The 26467-nt window shown below is 43.8% G+C and overlaps 1 protein-coding gene and 1 pseudogene across 1 annotated transcript in view; both read right to left on the bottom strand.

The window, feature by feature from the left end:
• Nucleotides 1-23813, bottom strand: part of Prkci (protein kinase C iota) — a 60249-nt gene extending 36436 nt beyond the window's left edge. The window contains exons 1-2 of the mRNA XM_057757066.1: nt 23503-23813; nt 2704-2825 (exon numbers count right to left, since the gene is read on the bottom strand). Of these exons, the coding sequence (XP_057613049.1) occupies nt 2704-2825; nt 23503-23603 (223 nt within the window). The 5' untranslated portion in view covers nt 23604-23813. The remainder of the gene's footprint in view (nt 1-2703; nt 2826-23502) is intronic.
• LOC130865830 (translationally-controlled tumor protein-like) lies at nt 23728-25134 on the bottom strand (annotated as a pseudogene).
• Between the last annotated feature and the right edge of the window lie 1333 nt (nt 25135-26467).

Genomic DNA, 26467 nt, shown 5'->3' with positions numbered 1-26467 from the left:
CGTTAGGTTGTTCTTGTTTTCAATACACCTATTTATTTATTTATTTATTTATTTATTTATTTATTTATTTATTATGTATACAATATTCTGTCTGTGTGTATGCCTGCAGGCCAGAAGAGGGCACTAGACCCATTACAGATGGTTGTGAGCCACCATGTGGTTGCTGGGAATTGAACTCAGGACCTTTGGAAGAACAGGCAATGCTCTTAACCTCTGAGCCATCTCTCCAGCCCCACACCTACTTTTTTTTCACCTATAAAAAGAAACAAATAATCATTAGGCTCTAAAAACCGTTGTTAGATATGAAATACCCAACTATTTGTAAAATAACCTGACAAGATGCAGAACACAAAACTTAGGTCACATGCTCATTATATTTAAATCCATATTCCACTTCCTGGCCCCCATTGGTTCACGGCCATATCATAATGCAAAATACATTTAGTCCAACTTCAAAACTCCCATAATCTAACATGGTCAACACTGTTTAAAAGTCCAAAGTTCAAAGTCTCTTCTGAGACTCAAGGCAATCTCTTTCCGGGAAACAAAATATTCCAACATGTGATATATATTACCATTCAAAAAGGGAAGAATCAGGACACAGTTAGGAAATACTGTAAACTATAAATCTTTAGTGCCTCTGCCCTTCAAGCTTTGTTGCCTGCAAGATACTCATCTCTCTTGCGCTGGTTCCACTCCCCGTGATCTCCTTGGGAGAGAACCATGGCTCCAGTACTTATAACATCGTGGGGTCTCCAATACAATCCAGGCTTCCCTTTCAGAATTTCACACAATGGCATCTGGGGGTTTCCATGCAGGGACTCTTTTTGACCCACTTGCTATTTTTCACCGTAGACCTGCATAAGAGTGGTTACTAATAATGACATGACAGTTAATATCATGTCCTGAAATCTCCTCCAAGAAATTTTCTTTGCAATTTAACCTCAGGCAAAGTCTTAGGACTACAGTGTGGAATATTCCTTTATACTCTGGACATATGTCCCTGTGATTGGCTTAATAAAGAAACCAACTGGCCCATAGCAGGACAAGATAAGGTTAGGGGAGAGTCAAACAGAATCCTGGGAAGAAGGGCGGAGTCAGGAGCTGTGAGAGCTGCAGAGCAAGCAGGAGATAAATACGCTGTGTTGAAAGAAGGCACCGCCACATAACAGAGGGTAGATAAGAAATATGAGCTAATTTAAATGTAGGAGTCAGCTAGCAACAAGCCTGAACTACTGGCCAAGCATTTATAATTAATATTAAGTCTCTGTGTAGGTTATTTGGGAACTGGTGGGCAGGAAAGAAACTTCCCACTACACCACAGCAGAAGCCACATTCTTTTGCCAAAACATCACAAGAATGGTCTCTAGCCCAGTTTTTAATATTGTTTCTCTGAATGCTGGGCCTATATAATCCATATTGCTCTCAGCAATACTGTTTGCAAGACCCTACCAGGAGGCCTATTTAACCCAGACTACAACATTCAAATATAACTTTTCTAGACCAAAATCCCAGTCTTCTAAAAACAGGTCAGGCCTGTCACAGCCACAGTACCATTCCTAGAGGACCAGGCTTCTATTCCCAGTAATCACACGCCAGCCAACAGCTCACTGTAATTCCAGCTCCAGGGGACCCAGAGCCCTCTTCTGGCCTGTTCAGACACTGGACACACATGATGCAGAGAGACACATGTAAGCAAAACACCTACTCACATTAAACATACACACACAGGGAAGGCATAATACTGCATCTCATAATCATATATTCCGTCAGTTAAAAATAAAAAAATTTAAAACTATGCAGAGAACTAAAACAAAATAAAGTAAAATAAAAATCCTACCCATCATATCCTGTTCTATGTAAGTATACAGCAGTAATGGTTACACAATTACTATTCACCTAAAATGTTTTGTTACTAGGGGTAACAGCTCACACAAGGAGACCAAAGAAGGGGGTCACTGCAAGTTCCATATCAGCCAGGGCCACATAACAAGAGCTGCCTTTATTTTAAAAAAGAAGAAGAAAGTCAATCCAGGGGCCGGAGAGGTGGCTCAGCAGTCACAAGCACTTGTTGCTTGTTGTTCTTGTAGACGTTTAGTTCCTGGCCCACAACCTTCTGCAGCCAGTTCCTCCAGGGGCATCAGACACCCTCTTCTGGTCTTCTTAGGCACCAGGCACACATGTAGGCAGGAGGGTGAGAAGCCTGAATTCAATGTCTTCGACCTGAGGAAGATGCCCATTCTATCCTTCTATCAGCCCTGGTCCTTAACAGAACCCTGTCTAACACTGCGATGAGCCTCGAGTGTGAGGACAAGCAATGTCTATCCTCAAACAGTTCATGGGGCTTCGTGGGTACAAGTCACTAACATTGCCCTGAAGTAAAATGATCACAATCACTATGACTGCTCCGACATTTTCTTTACGGTACATTCAGTTAAGAACAAGTAAACTCTTATATTAAAATATAAGACATTTAAATTAAAAATTAAGTTAAAATGTCACACCAATAAAACATTTGCCTTACTTCATTTTGGAGAGGGAAAGGCAAAGACTGTGTACTTTGATTTAAATCTTGTATCTTAATCTAAGTACTCAAGCGTGGCGTTGAATTTCTACTTTATCTTTCTCTCGACTTTCCTGGGACTCTTACTTCATCTAAAAGCAAATGCGCACACAGGTAGCACCCTTCCCCCAGTCACTCACCTTCCTCGTCTATCCATTTCATGGTGAACGGCTGTTCATTGTCAAAAGAACACATATCTCGGACTTCACTGCAAAGTCCCTCAAAGGAGATGGAAGGCTCAAAGTGTGTTATCATAATGTCCCTGAAAAAGAAAAGGTTTCATGTTTAAAGTCATACTGATCTACATGTGACGGAACACCTGATGACGGACTAGTTATTCTGCGTGTACATGAAAAATTAAAACATTAATGAAATAAAATTACAATACAAAAACAACAGATTTAAAGGAAACCTTAAGTCAGTGTCCTGTCACTGAGAAAGCCGCGCTCACTGCTCCGCCACTTTCACAGGCCTTCCACCTCCACAACCACGCTCTGCAAGCATTTGCCTTGCTCTCATCTAAACTCTACTTCAAACCCATCCCCAGATTTTCCTACCCCCAAAAGTCTACCGTTCATTTAGAGACTGTCCTTCTGTTACCCTGGCTCCCCTAGCCTTGACTTACACAAACAACCCACCATAAACCTGTCAATCATTCTTTGTACGGCATGAGTTCTACATTTCTTATCTCATTTTCAGTTTTTCCCCAAAAAACTTGTTTTCCAAAAATAGCTTTAAGGTAACTTCCTTTAGTATAGGTAATCTTCCTCCACAATCACAGGAATACACTTTTAATAAAAGTATTAATAAATATATAAAAATAGTAAACAATATCCATTATTGCATTAATATATTAGCACTAGATGAACCATTTAAATCCAATAAGCAGCTAATCACTTAACCTGTTGAGTGTTTTCTAGTAGAGGTCTGGTGTTCCCCCTCTAGGCAGCCTCTCCACACAGCACTCTGTGCTGGACTAGCTTTAAGGTTTTTATAGAATTAACACAGTCCATGACTTCCTGCTGCAAATCCAAGTGCGTCTACTATGCAGAGTCAGAGTTAATGTCCCTAGGTAGCTGGGATGGTTAGCTTGGCTGTGGATGTGGGAAGAGAGGCCTGAGGACCAGTCTAGCTTAGGTTGGTCTGGAGACATGCCTGGGAGGGATTTTCTTGGCAGAACTGACTGAGGAGGTGGGATAGACTGTGAAGCAGAGAGCTGGAAGGAGCCCTTTCTCCCCTAGGTTGCTTTATCAGGGTATTGCATCCGGGTCTATAGCCCGCAGAGCTGTCCCACGGGTAAGATAAGCACGTGTTTCTAGTCTGCCCTCTGTCCCAATCAGAGTACAATTAAACTGGTGAAAGCGAATGCTGAGACATTTTCTTCACGATATCCCTGAGGGCAATGCAGGACAGGATGAATACCTAACTGTCAAAACTTAGCTCTGAACCCCAACATAGGGAAGGATAGACAATTCTAGAGACAAATATCAGTGTCATGACCACGAAACACAGACTCGAGTTACCCCAAATCCCATGTTCAACATGGTAACATTTTCATGACATTAAATCAAATCTACACTTCAAACACACTGGTGGGACATCAGAGAGCTGACTCCCAGCAAAGCCGGACATCTCTGCTGTCAGCCTAGATGCTCGCTGATGACACTCTTTACTTAGCTTTCGGCATGAACGTAGCGGCCACTCAATACATTTCAAAACATTTCATTTGTTAGACACCAGGATGTTAGGTCAGACAGAGATGGGCAAGGAGTGGTTATTTAGTGATGGGGGTGGGTCTTGTATTTATCTGTTGCTTTTATTGGTTAATTAATAAAGAAAACTGCTTGGCCCTGATAGGACAGAAAATTAGGTAGGCGGAGTAGACAGAACAGAATGCTGGGAGAAAGAAACTGAGTCAGTGAGTCGCCATGATTTTCCCACTCCAGACAGACGCAAGTTAAGATCTTTCCTGGTAAGCCAGCTCATGGTGCTACACAGAATATTACAAATGGGTTAGATCAATATGTAAGAGCTAGCCAATAAGAGGCTGGAACTAATGGGCCAGGCAGTGATTAAAAGAATATAGTTTCCGTGTAATTATTTTGGGTAAAGCCATGCGGGCAGCCGGGTGCCGGTGACGCAGCCCCGCTGCTCTTATTACAACAGAGTGGCACCCAACTGCGTCCATATTCCCAAATATTGTTTATAAATATTCTTTTACATTTAAAGGGGGATATGATATAGATATGAATAATTTGCATTGGTATAGATTTTAAGGTCAATTTTGTTATATGTATATGTATTTCTAGTCTTGATTAAGGTATTGTGATTGTATAGTTCATTTAAAAATGTATATAGGTTGTTAATGGATAATCATCGATAATTGTCAAGCTTTTAATCATGTTAGTTAGATTTTCTAGATGTGCATAGATATATTTCAGCTAGACAGGCATTCTTCGTATCTTTCAAAGACTGCAAAATATGGCATTTAATGTTTTAATAACTTAGGGCTTTTCATGATAATGAGACACATCTGCTCCTGGCAGCACCAATCTACTTCAAGAGGAAGATGGGCACCAAAGAGGCTCCTTAAGGAGTTTGATAGCCATTTGGGCAAGAAACTGCTCTTGCATGGATTGATGCATAAACTGGACACAAAGAACCCGCAGAGAGAGGACTGCTGAACTTGCCTAAAGGTGAGCTGGTCTTTCGGGGTTTCTGATTCATGAAAGAGTCTACGAGACATTCTGCAGGACACAGCAGAAAGTGACTAAACTGTCTTTAAAATTTCCTGTTTCATGAAAATGTCTACTGAAAACTATGGGCCTGTAGGCTGAAGATGGATGTCCCAACGGTACAGAGAAACTTTGGATGACTGTCCAGGCAACAAGATGTCTCTGTCATTTCTAGAGTTTTCTTATTTCTTGTTTACTTAGGTAATATTATATCCTTCTGGAGTCTTTGATGGAGTTGAAGAATAAATAGATAGTTATAGTTTTCCTTAGTTATGATAAAAGATAAAGTAGATATAAATATTGTAACTGTAATTCTTGCTTGATAACTGTTTTGTTATATGTAATTTTACTATGTTAAAGTTAAAGCCTTTCTTTTTTGTTTAAACAGAAAAAGGGGAAATGATGGGGGTGGGTCTTGTATTTATCTGTTGCTTTCATTGGTTAATTAATAAAGAAAACTGCTTGGCCCTGATAGGACAGAAAATTAGGTAGGCGGAGTAGACAGAACAGAATGCTGGGAGAAAGAAACCGAGTCAGTGAGTCGCCATGATTTTCCCACTCCAGACAGACGCAAGTTAAGATCTTTTCTGGTAAGCCAGCTCGTGATGCTACACAGAATATTAGAAATGGGTTAGATCAATATGTAAGAGCTAGCCAATAAGAGGCTGGAACTAATGGGCCAGGCAGTGATTTAAAGAATACAGTTTCCGTGTAATTATTTTGGGTAAAGCCATGCGGGCAGCCGGGTGCCGGGGACGCAGCCCTGCTGCTCTTATTACAACAATTTAGGGAGCTAAAAGCAGCCCAAGATAAACTCTTCCTAGGTTCTGGACCTGCAACATGACAACCTCTCCAGTCACCCAAGACCTCACCAGGGGATCAGGCTTGTAGAAGGTTTGGGGGAAGGTACTGTTCTTTTTTTTTTTTTTTTTTTTCGGTTTTTCGAGACAGGGTTTCTCTGTGGTTTTGGAGCCTGTCCTGGAACTAGCTCTTGTAGACCAGGCTGGTCTCGAACTCACAGAGATCCGCCTGCCTCTGCCTCCCAAGTGCTGGGATTAAAGGCGTGCGCCACCACTGCCCGGCGAAGGTACTGTTCTTTCTAGGAACTTTAACTCAGACAGTAAAGAAAAGGAAAAGACAATAAAGGGGAGCTGTGACTAGACTGGGTAGCAGAAATACAGAACACAAAGGATCTTTTGTAATTATTAACACAGCAGCCACTAGCTATCTGCCTAAAGAAGAGACAGCTACAGTCATCTAGAGAAGGAAGCAGAGAGCAAGGCAGACCCAGAAATCAAGCGGCCTCTCAGGACCTGCCAGCATCAGAGAAGCTTCCTCCCGCAGCAGATGGGAACAAATACAGAGACCCACAGCCAGACATTAGGCAGAGAGTGGCAGACCTTGGAACACTAATCCTTAAAAGGGGACGTCTCCATAAAATCCTGGTATAGGAGGGTCTTCTTTCTATGTGTTGCTTTCATTGGTCAAATAAAGAAACTGCCTTGGCCTTTTGATAGGGAAGCCCTTAGGTGGGTGGAGTAGACAGAACAGAATTCTGGGAGGAAGAAGGCAGAGACAGAGAGTCGCCATGGAGCCAGTCGCCAGGTCAGACATGCTGAATCTTTCCCGGTAAGCCACGGCCTTGTGGTGACATACAAATTATTAGAAATGGGTTGAATCAAGATGTGAGAGTTAGCCAATAAGAAGCTAGAGCTAATGGGCCAGGCAGTGTTTAAATGAATACAACTTGTGTATTATTTCGGGGTATAAGCTATCCGGGCTGTGGGACACAGCCCACCGCTCCATTTACTACAGAGTCCCTCCCCTTAGGACTCAGGGAACTGAGGAAATGGAGGCAAAAGAGTGTAAGAAAAATAGAGGTAGGAAGGCATCAAGAAACCAAGGCCTTCTAGGCACAACAGGGCTGGCACACATAGGAACTCAGAGACTATGGCAGCACAAACAGGGCCTGCACAGGTCTACACCAGATGGGGTCCTATTGCTGAAAGAAGTGGACACACTGCCCCCACCCCTAACCTAGAAGCAGGCTCTGATTGCCACTTGCAAACCAAAAATTAGTTTTCTCCAGGGGAGTCTCACTGGGAAACTACTCTTAGGGTCGACCCCACAGCAATTTGTTGAGCACAAGACTAACAAATCGAGGTCCTTTGTGTACATATTATGGCTTCTGGTTTGGGGTTTTATGGGATCCCTGTGTCTTCCAACATGTGTGTGTGCATCTATGCATTTCTTCAGCATTTTCTTTGGCTCTTTTTCATATTTGTTTTACCATATTTGATTTGTTTTTTATTTACCTTACTATATTGTATTACTATCTACTTTTTAGATGTCTGTCTTTTTCTCTTTTTCTTTCTTTTTTTTTCTCTTTTTCTTTTTTGTTTTTTTAAGACAGAGTCTCTCTGTGTAGCTTTGGAGCCTGTTCTGAAACTTGCTCTGTAGATCAGAACTGGTCTCGAACTCAAGAGATTCACCTGCTTCTGCCTCATAAATGCAGGGATTAAAAGTGTGTGCCACAACCACCTGGCTAGGTGTCTATTTTCTAAAGAAAGACAGAAAGGGTATGGGTCTGGATAGGAACTGGGGAGGAACTGGGGGGAGTGGAAACCATAATCAAACTATACTGTATGAAAAAAATCTATTTTCAAGCAAAGAAAAATAGATGATTTTTATATATATTTTAATAACCCCCCATCCCCAACACCTCCCACATCCTCCCCACCTAACTTCACATTTTTTCTCTCCAGAACAACAATTAAAAAAAAAATCAAATCAAAACAAAACAAAATAAAAAACTATTAAGATGAAATATCAAAACAAAAAGCCCGCAAACACCAATCACAGAGTCCATCTTGCTTGGCCAGCTACTCTGGGGCATGGGGCCTGCCCTGGAGTATGGCTGACAGACCCCATGGCAATGATCCATTGGAGAAAACTAATTTTCCCTTTCTCAAAAGTTATTAGCTGTAAATAGCTTCTTAATTGGGGTGGGACTTTGCATCCACTTCCCCTCCTCTGTGCTAAGATTTTGTGTGCCTCTGTCAGTCCTGCTATGTCTGGAAGACACAATTTCCTTGGATTCACCCACTTCGTCTGGTCCTTGAAGGGAGGAATTTGATAAAGACATCCCATTTTGGAACTGAGTGTTCCAAAGTCTCTTGCTCTCTACATTTTGACACAAGACATTCTCGGAGATATTCATCTGGCCTCTCCTCCCACAGCACCTTTGGAACTTAGTTCACACTCTACGCTTTGCCCGTATCTCCACACACCTTCTGTGTTACTACTGTCACATTTTAGACTCTAGACCTTGCTCCAACTTCTTTTCTCAACTTGATCATACATTCCCAATACACATAACTACAACAGACACTAGTTTACTCACAACCCTACATTATAGTCTAATCCTGACAGTTGATAAGAAGCATTTTCAACATCACAAATATATCAACCACACAATGTCTTATAATTCTAAATCTGTTTTACATTCTTTTTACTTAATTCATATTTTAATAATATATCTACAACTAAGTTAAAAAAAACAACTAAAAGCTAAACTTCTTGGATACATATTCATCTTGGCTCTTTGTTTGTTTTTAGAGACAGGGTTTCTCTGTGTAACAGTCCTAGCTGTCCTGGAACTCACTCTGTAGACCAGACTGGCCTTGAACTCACAGAGATCCACCCGTCTCTACTTCCCGAGTGCTGGGTTTAAAGGTGTACACCACCACTACCTGGCTTCATACTCCTAAGCTCAAGTATCTTGCTTGAATGTATTGTAGTAATGTAGGAAATGATAAAAGTTTCTATAGAAAATCATTTTCCATCAAATACACTTTTGACAATGGAATACTTTTTTATTATAAACATTCACAAAACACTTCATCTTGTTTCTTTATGATAGGGTCTCACAAAGTGGCCCTGGCTGCCCTGGAACTTGCTCCATAAAATACTCTGCCTCCTGAGTGCTAGGATTAAAGGTGTGGGCCACCATATCCAACAATATACACATATGTTTAAGCAACCATGTCTTATTCAAACTTTGTAATTATAAATCTAAACATTAAGGCCCACCTGACAGATTTTGAAAGACAAGAATCACAGAGTCACAACAGTATATGGCAGTAGCAAAAGGACTCATTTTCAAATCTTAATCTAAAAAATCCTGTAACTGATGCTATGCTCCGAGCTGCTCTCCTCAGCATCCAGCACCGCACTCCCACCCCCAGTCAGTACTGGAGAAGATGATTTCTGCTGTCATCATTACACCATCCATTATCAGCCCCTTCAAAATCTGATCCTTGCCTGCAGACACAGATGCACCCCATTCTCCAACAACCGTAGGGAATATAAAGGCCTTAGGTGCGCCAGCTCATCCTGTAAGGGTCTGGAATGCTGACATTTCAGTTTCAACTTCAGGGTAGCTTGATTGTTTTTCTACCTAAACCTGTGCTCTGGCTTGACTGTGTGTCCCCTCCAAAACTCATGGTGTAACTTAATCTCTATTTATTAATCACTGTGGTGGTAGGAGGAAGAGGGGCCATGCTGGGCATGGTGGTGCATGCTTTTAATCTCACTAAGTAGAGGCAGGTGAATTTCTTTGAGTTTAAGGTCAGCCTGGTCTATATAGTAAATTCTAAGCAAGCCAGAGCTACATAGTGAGACCTTATCTTGTCAAAAATAAAAAATAACGCCGGGCAATGGTGGCGCACGCCTTTAATCCCAGCACTCGGGAGGCAGAGGCAGGCGGATCTCTGTGAGTTCGAGACCAGCCTGGTCTACAGAGCTAGTTCCAGGACAGGCTCCAAAGCCACAGAGAAACCCTATCTCGAAAAACCAAAAATAAATAAATAAATAAATAAATAAATAAATAAATAATAAAAAAAATAAAAAATAAAACAAGAAGAAAGAAAAAGAAAACAAATGAACAGAAAAAAAGAGAAGTGAGCCTCCAGGAACAGTGATTAAGTTATGCAGGGTTTCGTGGGCCCTGTTCTGCGCTCTGGCCCTTCCACTAATGTTGAGGGTCGTTGCCTTCGTTGGAGAACAGAGTGAAACAGAGCAATGCTGACTAAAGAAATCAGACCTTTAACTAGACACACCAAATCTGTTTGTAGACTATGCTATCTATAATATTGTTACAGAAGAACAAACAGATTCACAGAGCCTCTTCCCTTCTCTTCTGTAACTGTTACTCCTGAATAAACCTCACCCATTCTCATACTCTGAACTATGGCTTTCCACAGCAGAAGCCAGACAATGTATATCTTGGTTCTTTCAGTCTGATTTAATTCTACACATGAGATAGCTCACACACAAAAGGAATGAATTTATGTCCATCTGTCCATCCTGGAGACAGAAGTCAAAGATGAAGGTACTGTAGGTTTACTGCCTGCTCAGCCCCAATTTCTGTTTCAAAGATTTGAAACTTCTAGTTGTGGCCTTAAAAAGGGCTAGTCTAGGGTCACTTCACAAAGGTACTAATCCCATTCACCAGAGGCAATGCAACCCCCACATTTTATCTTTTGAGTCAATTTCAACATATGAATTCGGGGAGTAGGCACAAATATTCAGACCGTAGCAGTGTATTACCCTAAATCTCCACCAATAACTTGTACAGCTAATAAGCAGGATACAAAATTAACACACATAAATCAGTAGCTTCCTATAAACAAATGACAAACTGACTAAAAAAAGAAATCTAGGAAGCAACACCTTCCACGACAGCCTCAAAACATATTCACAGCGGCATTGTTCATGACAACCAAGAGGTGGGAGGAATACAGCGTCCATCCAGATGAACGGATAAGTGTTATATAACATACAATGGCTATTCTTCAGACAAAAAAAACCTACCCATATTATACATCACAATCCCTGAAAACATCATGTACCTTAAAATAAACAAGTCAAGCACACACAGTTCTAGAGTTTTCATGAGTGGAAAAGCTTTATTTTTCATGAGTGGAAAAAAAAGCAGAACCTTAAAAATAAAACTTATTTTTTTTGGCTTTGAAAAGTCTTCCTATATAACCCAGGCTGGCTTTGAATTTTTTAATCTCCTGCCTTAGCCTCCCAAGTCAGAGGATTATATCTAGGGTTCATGACAGCTGGGGAAATATCTGTGTAATATTTAAAAAGCCAAAGTGCATATTTCCTTAAGAGACTAAGTGTAGGGGTGGTTTATTAACTACCATTCCTTAAGTTCCAGGAGCTGAAGCATTTAGGGAGCGTTTGTGCAAACACTTTTCTCCTTGGGAAAGCACCTTGTTCACAACATTCCACAATTAACAGATCCAATCACAATAACAAAATGAAACATGAGCTGAGGATGAGCACACAGCCTTCAGGAGAGGGAAAGCACAATCTACACACACGGTTTTTCTGGCTTTACTCTGTTGTTAGCATAAATTCTTAATGGATGATCAACAGATTTGTGTTTTACCAGAGTCCCTAAGTGGCAAATTTAGGTAGTTTTACTTAATTTTTAAAGGAAAAAAAGGGGGGCATCATTAATTTTGTTAGTTATCTCCAAAAGACAACTGTTTCGGAATCCAATGATCTTATTTTCTGAAATATAAAATGTAAAACCTCCTCAAGGCTGAGAGTAAGGAGAAGAGAGCCACTGCAGCAGGACGGGCAGACAGCAGCTCTTGCAGAAAGCCCCGCCTCAAGACCAGCGCAGGCAGGCTCGTCTGCACAGGTGAGCGGACAGTCACCGAGAGAAAACCCACCTTCTCACTCCACAGTGCAGTCTACGTGATTGAGAGGGCAAAGAGAGATGCCATCTCAAGAGGGAAATTGCTGATTGATACTGAGTTACCCTGGGGACCTAGACCAGAGAATGGGAACAACCACAGTCAGAGAGCCTGGATTTAACCTGCCACAACCCAGGACTCAGCTGTGGAGAGCTGGAAGCTGGATGCTGGCTGACAAGCTAAAAGATGCAGGCAGCAGGCGGCTCTGCTAAGGCACAGCTCCACTCTGAATGCAAGTGTTATCGACTGAGAAAGATGCTGGAGCCCACAGGCCGAGTCAAAGACCTAAAACAAGCAAATGAGAGTTGAAAGCAAGCGGGTGCAGTGATTCCAAAACCAGAGAAAGTAGACTTCAAAGAAAACTAAAGAGAAACAAGGGCACTACCTATGAGGAAAAGGAGTAATCAATCATCAAAAGGATAAAGCAAGCCTGGGTATGAAGCTGATCAGCGCGCACCAAGCCCTGAGTGGAGAGAGCACTCCACCCTAAGAGCTGTGCTGCTCTTTCTCAGCACCCCCCACCAGGGACTCACAGATTCACAGATTGACACCATCCTTTTCTGGCCTCCCCTTGGATGACAGGCACACACGTGGTGTGTACATACACACAACACAGGCAGAACACTCATACACATAAAACTTTAAAGCATAGTTTTTAAAGCCCTAGATTTGGTACCTAATACCACATAAACCAAGGCATGGTGTGCAAGCCTGTAACCCTAGTGCTGGGGAGGCAGAGGCAGGAGGATCAGAGTCAAGGTCACCTTCAGTCACAAGAGGTTTCCAGGTCACCCTGGGATACCTGAAATTCTATTAAAATAACTAAATGGATACATAAGAATATGTAAAAATTGTAAGCACATATGCACTAAATCCGCCCCCCCCCCAAAAAAAACAAAAGCAAAAAACACTAGTGGGCATAAAAGGTCCCACAAGTCTTGATTCAGTAACAGACGGTGACTTACTGAATCTCATCTTTAGAGAGTTCATCCGAACTACATAACAATAATAAACTTCAGTTAAACTAGACTACAGAACAAATGGTCTTCACAGATGTACAGAGTAGCCTGTCCAAAAGAAAAGAAACATTCTCAGCAGTCTGTGCACCTTCCCTAACACGGACCACAATCTAGACCACAGCAGGTCTCAGAAAAGGCAAAAGTATTTACCTTTTCATATCACAATGGAAGAAAGCAGAGTCAGCAGCAAGGTAAACTACAGAAACTACTCAATTACTTGTAGACTGAGCAATACACTCTTATAGGACCAGTGAGATACTGAGGAAATCTAGGTGATGTTTAAAAATTCCTAGAATTGCCATGCAGTAGTGGCCTTTAATCCCAGCACTCGGGAGGCAGAGGTGGGCAGACCTCTGTGAGTTCGAGGCCAGTCTGGTCTACATCTACAAGAGCTAGTTCCACAACAGGCTCCAAAGCTTCAGGGAAACCCTGTCTCGGGGGAAAAAAAAATTCTAGAACCAAATGCAAACGAAAGCACTTTCCAGGACATCCAGGAAACCCAAGGCAGTCAGTAGCCATGAATACTCATTAAAATCAGAACATGTGGCCCTACGGCAGGATGATCTGTGCTGATAGCCAAGGTGTCTGTCACCACTGAGGACTGGGTGGGAGCCCAGTATCTAGGGCCCCACCTGGGGCCATGCTGCTGTCTGAGGGCCACCCTGCAGTCGGGGTGCCATCCGGACTCGGGCTGCTGCTGAAGGCCACGTCTGGGTCCATGGTTCTATCACAGCCAGGTCTGTGTTGATGTCCACGGCCTGGGTCCAATGGCCACACAGATGCCTGGGCTCTGATCTGCCACAAGGGACATTTGAGTGGACTACACTGCCACCCATGGCCAGGGTGCCAACTGGGACCAAACTGCAATCAGGGGCCATGTCTGGCTCCATGCCGTATCACAGCCAGGGTTTATTTTGATGCCAGCAGCTCCTACTATCACCGAAGGCCGCACACATGCCCAGGATACCAGAGGCCATATCGGGACCTGAGGGTCATGTTGTCACAGGGATCATACAGATCGGAATAAACTACACCTGAGGCATGGTGGCATCCATGCCCAGGCCTGGGCTGCAGTGGGTCTGTGGCCCTACTGTGCAGGGTCTGTGCTAATATCTACAGCTCCTGGTACCAATGAAGGCCATGCAGCTGCACGAGGTCTGGGTTGTCACCTGGGGCCACCTTGCCGATCTGAGGGGCCTGTGCAGTCACCCTGTGCCATAGTGACATCTGGGCTCAAGAAGTTGCTGAGGACTATCTTACCACAGCTGGGGTCTATACCATTGTCCATGGCCCGGGGTACCACGATACACCACTGCCCATTGTTCCCACAGGGGCGCATGTGATCCAGGGTTGAACCATGTATTGGACCATGTGTTGAACCATGAGTTAAAATATAAGGGCCTTGCTGAGTTGGCTCCACCCCTCATTGGCCCAGGGAGAGCTGACACTGTCCCTCGCAGGCCTTGGGATAATGGACCCCAATTACTCTGACATGAGAAAGCTGGGAGAGCTGCCCCTCCTCCAGCCCTCACCCCACACTTGGAAAAGCTGTTCCTGCCCCTCACCATGGGCCTGGGAGACAGGAGGATCTAAGGGTTCGCTGATAAACCAGTCTTGCCAGCATGGCAAGCTCCAGGTTCAGTAAGACCCTTTACTTGAGATGGAGACCAGCCAGTGAAGATCCTTGATGCTGTCAGCTCCACGTGCACACGCATAGGTGAGCACACTCTCACACACACACGTTTACACATACACCATGCACACAAATAAATAAAAGAGGGCTGCATATGACAAACCACTAAAGGGGGAAACTGAGAGCATTCTCTCTAAAATTAAGAACATGACAAATCTGCCCATTCTCACTGCTCCAACGCAGTAATTTTCAATCTTTTAAGCTAGAGCCATAAGGGAAAAAAAGTGGCACAAACAGGAAAGCAGAAAGTCAAAATCAAATCCATTGTAGTGCTTCTACTATAAGTAGTAGGATTTTAAGAAAAAAAGTCAGTGGTTTTTCTATATACCAGTGAACTTGAGCAGAAATAAGTTGGGAGAAAAAAGACATCCCATTCATAGTAGCTTAAAAATAAATATATAAATAAATAATCCTAAAAATAATTTTAACCAAGAAAGTGAAAGACTTCTCCAGCAAAGACTAAAGCACTGGAGATGGCGTGAGAACAATGGCAAGGCCTTCCATTCATGGGCTGGCAGAATTAATAATGAGAAGATGACTGGCTATTTACCAAAAATAATCTCCAGATTCAGTAGAATTCCCATCAAATTCCAGTAACATCTCTTCATACAACTAGAAATAACAATCCTGAAATTCATATGGAAACACAACATTCCTAAGCAGCAAGAGTGATGACAGAGGTATCACAGTGCCCGGTCTCTAAGTTCTATACTACAGTCATGGTAACAGAAACAGACAGGCAGATCAGCGAACACAATAAAGACAAGTTCATACAGCCACCTAATTCTTGACCAAAGTGTCAAAAGCACATATTAGAAAAAGGATAGCCTCTTTAACAAATGGTTCTGGGCCTAAGGCTCAAGAACACCACAGAAGAGGAGACGGAAAGATTCTAAGGTCTAAAGGACCAGGAACCGCTGTGAAACTGCTTCCTAGAAATGACAGGGACGCTAAGCCCGTTACACCTCAGACAATATGGCTGACCAGACAAGTCCTAAAGAAGGACATCACACAGACATGCCAACCCACCCTAGACAAAGAACTGCAGGCAACTAAGGATGGCTGAGAGAGGTGAAATTAAGTTTTCCCAAGGATGAGCCCCTAACTGGTCATCCAAAACAAAGCAGTCAGTCCTGAAACCATATTTATACGAATAACACTAGACAGATTCAACACGTTCTATAGATTCAGCACATTCTACTTATATGTTTATGCATTTATATACATATACACATATCTGTACATGCATGTGTGCATATGAATATGTGTGTGTGCAACAGTAACAAAGAAAATAGATCACGGAATTGAGAAGGAGCAAGAGGTGAGGAAAACAGTAGTGGTTGGAGGGAGTAAAGAGAAGGGGTAACGATGTAATTACAGTTTAATTTAAAAATAAAATTTTAAAAATGATGCTGGGAAAACTGGATTTCTACATTTAGTATACAGTAATATATAGTACATAGTAGAAAACTAAAGTAAGATCCCTATCTGTAATTCTGCATAAAAATCAATTGAAAATGGGGGCCAGTGAGATGGTTCAGTAAGTAAAAGTGCTTGCTGCAAAGCCTAAGGGCCTGAATTCGATCCTCAGAACCCACATGGTAAAGAGAACCAACTCCTAAAAGTTGTCCGCTGACTTCCACACATCCACCATACAGCAGTTGTGCCCCCCATGTGCTGCACAAACAAAAAATAAATGTAACCATTTTTAAATTAATTCAAAATGAATGAAATACCTTAATAGCGGACTTGAAACTCTGAAAATGCTACAGAAAAGAACTTCAAAATATAGGAAATGCGGGCTGGAGAGATGGCTCAGTGGTTAAGAGCATTGCCTGCTCTTCCAAAGGTCCTGAGTTCAATTCCCAGCAACCACATGGTGGCTCACAACCATCTGTAATGAGGTCTGGTGCCCTCTTCTGACCTTCAGGCATACACACAGACAGAACATTGTATACATAATAAATAAATATTTAAAAAAAAATATAGGAAATGCAAGGACTTTCTGAAACAGATACCAGTAACACAGGAATAATCCCAAGAATGACAGGCAGGGACACATGAAATTAAAAACCTCCTCTTTAGCAAAGGAAACAATCACCAGAGTAAAAACAGCCCACGAAATGGGGGAAAAGCAGCTTCGCTGTTTGCTGACAACACATTGGGCAGAAGAGTAATATCTAGAGTATGTAAGAAACAACATAAAATAAACTTCAAGAAAATCACCCCATCAATAAAAGGGCTAACGAACTGAACGGACAGTTCTCAGAAGAAATCAAAATGACCAATAAGTTCATGGAAAGTGTACACCATTCTCAGCCATCATGAAAATGAAAACTATTTTGAGGTCTCAGACATCCCCGTTAGCATGGCCACCATTAAGAAAACAAGCAGCCTGGCTTGGAGGTGAAGAACACTTGTTGATTTTCCAGAGGTCCCCATCAGTATCCACAAGGCGGCTCACAACCATCCCAAACTCCAGTTCCAGGGGCTCTGACAACCTCTTCTGACCTCCATGGGCTCATCCAGGCAAAACACTACCACACATAAAATGAAAATAAATTACCCAGCATCCAAAAGGCAGAGGAAGGTGGATCTCTGTGAGTTCAAAGCCAGTCTGGCCTTCAGAGTGAGTTCCAGGACAGACAGGGCTACAAAGAGAAACCCTGTCTCAAAAAAAAAAACGAAACAAAACAGCAATAAATTAATGTTAAAAAAAAGCAACAAGCAGGGTGGTGGTGGCGCACGCCTTTAATCCCAGCACTTGGGAGGCAGAGGCAGGCGGATCTTTGGGAGTTCGAGGCCAGCCTGGTCTACAAGAGCTAGTTCCAGGACAGGCTCCAAAACCACAGAGAAACCCTGTCTTCGAAAAGCCAAAAATAAATAAATAAATAATAAAAAAATAAAAAAGCAACAACGAACACTGTCAGGGTGTGTGGAAAGAAGACTCACACACAGCTAGTGGGACGGCCAACTGCTCTGTCGATGGACGTAGTGGTTTAAATGGAACTGACCCCCTGGGCTCACATATTTAAATGCGCTGTCATTAGGAGTGGTACTACTTGACAGGGGTATCAATGTGTGCTCCTCCAAAACTCAAAAGTGAACCACCTATGAGCACAGCGTCACACCCTGTAATTCCAGTTGCTAGGGAAGCTGAGGCAAGAGAATTACTTGAGGCTGGAACACAGTCAAGGCAACACAGCAAGACTCCAATTAAAATAATAAAATATAAAAGGATACAATAAGCCTGCAAGGTCCCTCACAGGCTTGCTGTCTGAATGTTTAGTACACACATGCAAGCACTATTTTGCTGGAAACACTGAAGGTGAGGCCCCGCCAAGAAGTAGGTTACACAGCGAGGCCTGTGTGACAGTTCATCACCTCCAGTCTTGCTCTCTGCTTCTTGGTCCACTGTAAAGTCAGCAGCTGCCCTCTGCCTCGAGCATCTGCCACCCTGATGTCATACTTGCGCGCATGGGGCCAAGAATGACGAGCTGAACCCTTTGAGACCATGCGCTAAACAACGTCTTCCTTAAGGTACTTCTGTTAGATTATTTTGGTCACAGCAATGCAAAATAAGAGGAAACAAAGCTCTCATTTGTGAAAGAAAGAACTTCTTGGTAAAATACACAATATTCAACCAAAACAAAAACCCTGGGAATAGAAGATTAAATAAATAAGACTTACCAACGCAATCAAACTATATCCTGTAATAATCAAGTTGTGTTATGTACTAAACAGATCTCTACCCAAATCAGTGGTAGAGAATAGACAGTTATCTGTGTACATTGTGAGAAATGCAGTAATGGTTACTTCAAAGCAGTGAAAGAAAGACCTCTTACAAAAAATGCTAGTAGAATTTTAAAACATAAGTTGTATCAGAAAACTACTGATGAGTATACCCCAAAATAAAGTACTGAGAAGGTGACTGCTTAAAACCTGCACAAGCAAAACTGTAGACCACCTGTAAATGAGAAAGGCATCTACTTAAGGCAACAAACCAGGAAGGCACATATAGAGGAGGAAAAAGATTTAATTACACAAAATGAAAAATCTACAGATAAATGAAAAACTGAGAAATGCCTGGCAACTTTACTAATAAAATGTCAATGCCCCATCAACAAATCAGAAGGAAAAATAGGTTGGAAAACCAACTAAGTTTGGTGAAATGGTGGCATGGTATGCATGAGCGCCTGGGTTAGAGCACCAGCTTGTCATAAAAGCGGGGTGTGGTGGCACACACCTGTTTTTCCATCTCGAGAGAGATGCAGGAAAACTAGAAGCTCAGTCACCCTCTCTTAAAGAGTAAGCTATATGCCAAGTGGGGACCCTGTGTAAGAACAGAGAGGGACCAAGGGAAGGGAGAGAGGGAGGGAAAGAAGGAGAGAGACCACACAGGTGTTACCAAACACCTTGTAATCCCAGCACTCAGGTGTCACAGCCTGGAGGATGGAGAGTTCAAGGCCTGCCTGGGTTACCAGTGAGTTTTAGGCCAGCCAACTGCCCAGACTATCAAGAAGGGGAGGAGAAGGGAAGGAGGGATGAATGTCTCCCTCTGGGGAGAATTTTCTAAACAGTTGCTTCTTTCTGTTTCTTCTTCAGCCCTTCAGTGTGCACGTGCTTCTCGGGCCTCATTAATTCCTTCAGCTCCCCAGCACCAACAATACCAGGATTACAGGCAGGCACCACCACACTTGGTTTAATGTAGTGCTTGGATCAAACCCAGGTCTTTGTGCACACTGGGCAAGAACTCCACCAGCTGAATTACATCCTCAGCTTCAATGCCCAAAAGTACACAGCTAAAATAATTTTGCAATACTCTTAAAAAGAAGACCTGACGGGGCTTGTTCACTGTAAGAGGAAAAAAATGCAAACAGCTCTACATTCCAAATGTGCAGAGTCAATCCTGAGCTGTGGACATAACTCAGTAGGAGAGCGGCTGCAAGAGCGGGTATGATCCCCTGCACTGCCAAAAACAGCTGGCGTGCACTGAAGGAACAACGGCTCAAAAACAACAACCACAGCTTAAAGAGCGCTTTCGATGACTCCTGTACACATACAGTGTAAACAATGAGCAGCCCAGACGTTACCTGGTTAAATTCTCTCCCACAAGTACCTTTACATAAGGATCAGCATACAATGGCAGTCTATCACTAACCAAAAAAACCTGTTTCTCTTCCTCCAACAGCACTATGCAACAACTGAAAAGGGCCACCGACAAGAGTTTCCATGTTGGGGAAAAAGGGGTTCAGACCACGAGACAGGCACTCTTAGTTGGTCTCCAGTCAAACCAGACTGTCAGTGCTTTTAAAATCTAGAAAAATCTACTTTAAAAACTGAAAAAACTCAAATTGCATGCTTCTTCTAAAAGAAAACACTTTCCGTCAAAATCAAGTTTAACAGACTAAGTACACTACATGCACACTTGAAAGGAGAGGGTTATTCACCCACTGAACACATTCAAAGAAAGGTTCAGCCTTCACTGGGAAGTAACCCTGTTAGGAGGAATATGGCCTTTCGAAAAAGCTAATGAAAAGACGGTTTTCTTCGGGGGTAGTTTTTGTTGCTGAGACAAAATCCCGTGTAACCCAGGCTGGTCCCGAATGCAGTATGCAACAAGGACAACCTCACTCTTCTGATCCTCCTACATCTACCTCTCAAGTGGTGGGGTTCCAATGCACCACACAGCAGGTTTATGCAGCTGGGGATGCACCCTATGGCCTCAGGCACACTAGGAAAGCAGTGCACCAACAGGGTAGTATATCCCAGCCCAAAAAACATTTTTCAAATGCAAGGCCTCCTTTATTTCCCAATATAAGGGAAGGGGAGTCCACTTTCTAATCATGTATGGGATTGCTGTCAACTTATTTATTAACTATCCTTGCTAGTGATTCATCTTTGTCTCATCAACGTTAATAAGCAGCTGGCTGGAATAATAATCACCAGTTTAGATTATTGTTAATAAACATATAATCTTAATGGCTGACTCAGAGAACAGAAAATGGTACAGTTTAGAGGTTGTCCTTAGAGGAGGCGTGGAGGACGTTTCTGTTGACTACGAAGCACTAATGGCATGTAGTTATTTGTGTCTTTCCTCAGTAAAACTTCTTAAATTTTAAAAGATATTAGTTAGAATGTCTTCAAGAAATTTTGAACAGAAAAATCATATGCATACTTTCGTGTTTTCTTTTTTAAATAATTAGAGCAATAAATAAGAAAATCCCTACAGAATACCTATATTTCAAGAGTTCAACACACTGACTTCTTTCCAAAGAAATACTGGACATTATTTACATGATATACCTATTTGCACTTGTCAAATTATTAAAAACATGGGGAAAATGAAAAAGCATTAATCCCTTCCTCTTTCACTGAGTCACTGTGGCTAAGAATAGTAAGTAAAAAACTAAAAACAATAGCTAAACAACCGAAATCTGAGATACACAGGAGACAGGATGTATACAGTATAAGAATTACATACACTATAATTTTCATCTTTCAGTGGAAGTAATCAACAAATGCTATCTAAAGATGATACCTCAAAAAACATAAATACAACTTTCTGGCGATTTATTTCTATTTATGTACAAGTGTGTCACGTGTATGGAGGTGCCACAGTGGCCAGAACAGGGTAGTAGGTCCAATAGAACTAGAGTTACAGAAAACTGAGAGCCACCTGATAAAGATACTTCACACCAGAAGCTGGAGAAATGGCTCAGCATTTAAGAGCGCTGGCTACCATTCCAGAGGATCAGGGTTCAATTCCCAGCACTCACATGGCAGCTCACAAATATCTATAACTCCAGCTTCAGAGAATCTGACACTGTCACACCAATGTACATAGAATTAAATAAATTATTTTTAAAAATAAATAAACAAAAAGGCACTTCAAACCTAATTTGGGTCCTCTGGAAGAACAGCAAGTGCTCTTAGTGGCTGAGCCAGCTCTCCAGACCCATAAAAATGCAACCTTCAGAAGAACCACAAATTAACCATCAACAGTAGAGCCCGTGGAGACAGAGAGGGAAAGCCACACTTTATTTTGCACCTGTACACAACGTGTGCTTTCCTATTATGAGCAGGGATTCATACTAACTCTAGTTTGTTACCCTATCAATAATCAGACAATTCCTTTAAAATCCACTGCATTTCACCCTCTACACCTAATAGCCATGGGCTGCCAACTTCGAAAATAGAACACACTTTAAAGCAGTGGTTTTCAACCTGTGGGTCACAACCCCTTTGAAAGGCTACAGGACCCTTTCATAGGGGTTATAGAAGACCATCAGAAAACACAGATGTTTACATTACAATGCATAACAATAGAAAAATTAAAGTCGCGAAGGAGCAATGAAAATAATTGTATGGTTGGGGATCACCACATGAAGAACTGTATTAAAGGGCCACAGCATTAGGAAGGATGAGAACCAGTGTTCTAAAGTAAAATATCTCTCAAATTATCAGAAAGTTGTAGGGTTTGTTCTTGGAGGTGTGTGTGGGGGGGGCTGTGGTTCTTTCAAATCTTGCAAAGTTTGTTCATGGCATGAACCAAAATGGCCAAAGCAGTTATTATGAAAACTACCAATTTCTTCAAAATTCAAAGAAAAAGTACAGTAAAATGTGTTGGGGGTGGGATTGGCTTAAAGTCAAAACCTCTGTTACCCATGCTTTAAGAAAAATAACAATGTCTACTGTAAGTCCTACAAATTAGTCCTGAAGTCAGTCGACCTTACCGAGGCTGAATGATAACAAGCCTAAGGCCTTCAATGGAAGCAGGAAGGCATGTGGAGCTCCAGTTCTCTTTGAAATGAAGAGAGAGCGACCTGAAGGTCTGCTATCCTCACTGACCCTCAGGAATGCACAGGCACGCACAGCACTTTGAACCATGTGGTACTTGAAATTTGCAAAAGCAATTTAGTTCTGCCTAGACAAGTAGTTGGGGCTTTCTGTGAATCCCTACTCTCCAGTCTCCATGTCCACGCTAACCTTTCACCTCATCAGTGCTCCGAAATGATCTCAAGGAAGGGAAGAGCTTTACAAGACATGCTAGAAAATTATTTGACACAGTGATCTCAGAACTGGATTACCTCTGGCAGCCACGTTAGTTTGAACGTTTGGTAATCAAGTGAGTAACGCTCACAGGATTTAAAGCTCTGTCTTCTCGCCTTTCGATATCTCGCCCTAACTAAGCGCTTCCGAAATGTGGACCAGCACATTTGCCACTTAATTCTGACCGTGTCTAAGGAGCCGGTGAACATCCTTTTAAAAAGCATCGACTTCAGTACTAAGTTTATCTCCTATACTGGCTGGATGACCGTAGTCCAGACTCACTTCAGGAACTCTCCCCACTGCGAAGGACAGATACAAATCTGATTTAAAAAATCGGAGGCTTCAGGCCTGTCGGTAATGGGAAGAGCCAGCTAACTGGAGCAGTTCAGGCTTCCGAAACGACAGCAGCCGGTGAACAGAAGGTTCCCTCGAAATCCTCAATCCACCCAGTCCCGACACAGCTGCAAATCTCCCGGTCAGCTGATTTGTTCTCCCCTCCGGTTGCACCTACTCTTCTCCGCCGACTCCTTGGCGACCTACACTCATTGGTCCCGGCTGCCACCAACCGCGCCCCTCGCCGCCCCCGGGATCGCTCGAGCCCCATCGCTAGGACCCTTGCCGCCAACCACGGCCGAGGCCGCCCACGCCCCGCGCGGCCACTCACCCGCGGTAGTAGGCTTTCACCCGGACCTGGTGGGAATGGTCCCCGCCGCCGCCGCCCGCGACTGTGTGGGACATGGTGCTGCTGTCCCTCTGGGTCGGCATCTCCTCACTCCCTCGCCTCGCCGCCGGAGGCCGAGGGGGCCGGGGCAGTGCCGGACGCCGCGAGGGACTTGGCCGCCCGAGCCTGTAGGGAAGCCGTGGCCGCCCGCCTGGCCAACCTGCCCGCCTAGCCCGCGGCGCTGAGCGAAGAGGCGCCTCGCCGCCACAGCCCGCACCCCGACGCTCCTCCCGCCGCGCTGCACAACACGCCTCCCGCCGCGGCTCCTCCCACCACGCTCGCTCCCGAGGCCGCATTCCGCGGCAGGGCGGGCGTCGGAGCTGCGGAGCCCGGCGCGCTCATCCTCACGGGGGAGGGAACGGGATCCGCCGGCCTACCGCCAGACGCTCTCAAATGGGGAGCGCTTGGAATTTCACTATAAATTCTAAAATAAAGCTTTTAAACGGAAATATCCCTATGGAAAAACCTATAGGGCACACACGCTCAGGGTTGATCCCCCCATTCTTGTACTTGGTCGCGTCCGCGGCTAGTCGGCTATGCTTCCTGGATGATTTCCTGCGTGGGTTTCTGGGATTTGGAGTCCCGGTGGGATTCTGGGACTTGTTTCTTAAGTATAGGGAGCCGCGTTTTTTCTGTATCTCGTGCTTGCCGAGATTGTAGGCATGGAAGTTCTTACTCAGCTTAAGTATCTGAGGGCACTGGAAACATGGCTTCTTCGCAACTTGAATTCTGTTTTCTGGTCAATTCTCCTTGCCAATTTCACCGATCACTAAAATTATACAGTGCCGTTTGGGGAAATAAGATTTAACAACCTAGCCGGTCGGTGGTGGCGCACGCCTTTAATCCCAGCACTTGGGAGGCAGAGGCAGGAGGATCTCTGTGAGTTCGAGACCAGCCTGGTCTACAAGAGCTAGTTCCAGGACAGGCTCCAAAACCACAGAGAAACCCTGTCTCGAAAAACCAAAAAAAAAAAAAAACCCTACTCAGAACATTTTTTTTTAATCGAAAGAGGGTTTCTCTGTAGCTTTGGAGCCTGTCCTGGAACTCGCTCTATAGACCAGGCTGGCCTTGACCTCACAGAGATCACTTGCCTCTGCCTCCCGAGTGCTGGGATAAAAGGCACGTGCCCCCAATCGCTGCACAAGAAAATCTTGAATACAGTCACATCATCTTCACATGCCCTCCAGGAGGGCAACCATGCCATCTGGACGCATGTTTTCACCAATAAAAAATGATGGTTACTGAAATCAGCAAGGATGTGCTTAGTCTGCTCTGCAGCTCCTTTGAGTGATTTCGTGTAATCTTTGCTGTGATTTTTGTCGCCTCTTTGGTAGAGCTGTTTCTTCTAAGCGATGACTCATGACATCAACACGGGTGACTACTGTGCTTTCAGCGCCTTCGCCCTCCTCTTTAGCAGAAGCATTTCCGTCAATGAGTGAGTCACAGACGCTAACCCTCTGTTCTACTGACCATCTGGCCCGCCACCTCCAGGCACTTCTTGTCTGCGCTTTGCCACATCTTGTAGATGTCAGAGAACGGCTCATCACGGCTGATGAGGTCCCGGTAGATGATCATGACAGTGGGTGGCTGGTGACAGGGCGTTACTAGCAGCTCAGAAAGCACAGTGCAGTGTGAGTGGGCAGAAAAGGCCGACTTGGGCGCTCCCCAAACTCACATCTGTAGTAACTTTTAAAACAAGGAAATGAAGCTGGATATGGTGGCACACATCTGCAATTCTAGCACCTGTGAGTGGAGGCAACTAATCAATAGTTCAAGGCCATCCTCAGCTACACAGTGAGTCCCAGGACACATAAGGTCCTAGGACACATAAGGAGGCCATATGGACCATGGACACCACAGCATGTGCCCCCACTGTAGCTCGAACCACAGATACCAACATGTCCTCTGGGGGCAGCATGGACCATGGACATCTTTGGAGGAGGCCCAATCCAGAAAATGAACCATTCTACATCTTTCTACATCCGATCGTTGTTCAGAGCCAGGGTAATGGTGCCCAAGTGAGCTCCAGGCTGCTGCGCACCCTGAGTGTCCTACTTGGCAACAATGTGCTCTCCGGTCCACCTCGGCCTTTTCCCTCAGCCGCCACTGCCATTGCGTCTCTAGTTCCACCTCTTTCCACCACGCATGTGCACTCCTCCATTCCCCCCTTTCCCCTCCTCTCCATCGCATATTTGTGGCATTGCAAACTGCAGTGTGTCACACAGTATATTTTTTTGGCCAAACAAATTTACCTGCAAATATTCATTGCCACAAGTCATCGGTAAGGTTCAGGGTTTCTGAATACTGTCAGTTCTGGTCTAGCACTAGGACTCATCTTGGATATCCTTCTGTTGCCTGGAGTCAGGGTGATCTTGGCTAGGCAGGGTGACTGACCTGGGTAGGATCCTTGCAAACTTCAGGCTATTGCACACCTCCCTGTCCTTGGTGCCCTGCCCTGAGGCTTATAGGGCACCAAGCCTGCCAACCTCTCGGAGGCCCTGTGCCATACCCTTTGCCACAGAGTTTCTAGTTTCAATAGTCTGTACCAAGTGCCCAGCTCTGCTCAGTCATCTTTCCTTCCAATTTCATGAGTCCACTTTTTAAAAGCATCTTCCCATAAGACCTGCCTTTTTGCCAGGCGGTGGTGATGCACGCCTTTAATCCCAGCACACGGGAGACAGAGGCAGGTGGATCTCTGTGATTTCAAGGCCAGCCTGGTCTACAAGAGCTAGTTCCAGAACAGGCTCCAAAGCTACAGAGAAACGCTGTCTTGAAAAACCAAAAAAAAAAAAAAAAAAGACCTGCCTTTTTAGTTGTAGAGAAGCTCTGGGCTCTGCAGACTCCTCTACCTAGGAAACAACTCCTCTTGGAGTGTCTGGTCTCTCAGACCCTCAGGGCAGCCCCACCG

Source organism: Chionomys nivalis, chromosome 24, assembly GCF_950005125.1.
Source record: "Chionomys nivalis chromosome 24, mChiNiv1.1, whole genome shotgun sequence".
NCBI classification, from domain to species: domain Eukaryota; kingdom Metazoa; phylum Chordata; class Mammalia; order Rodentia; family Cricetidae; genus Chionomys; species Chionomys nivalis.
The sequence above is the reverse complement of the archived record's forward strand: the minus strand, read 5'-3'. Positions and strand labels throughout refer to the sequence as shown.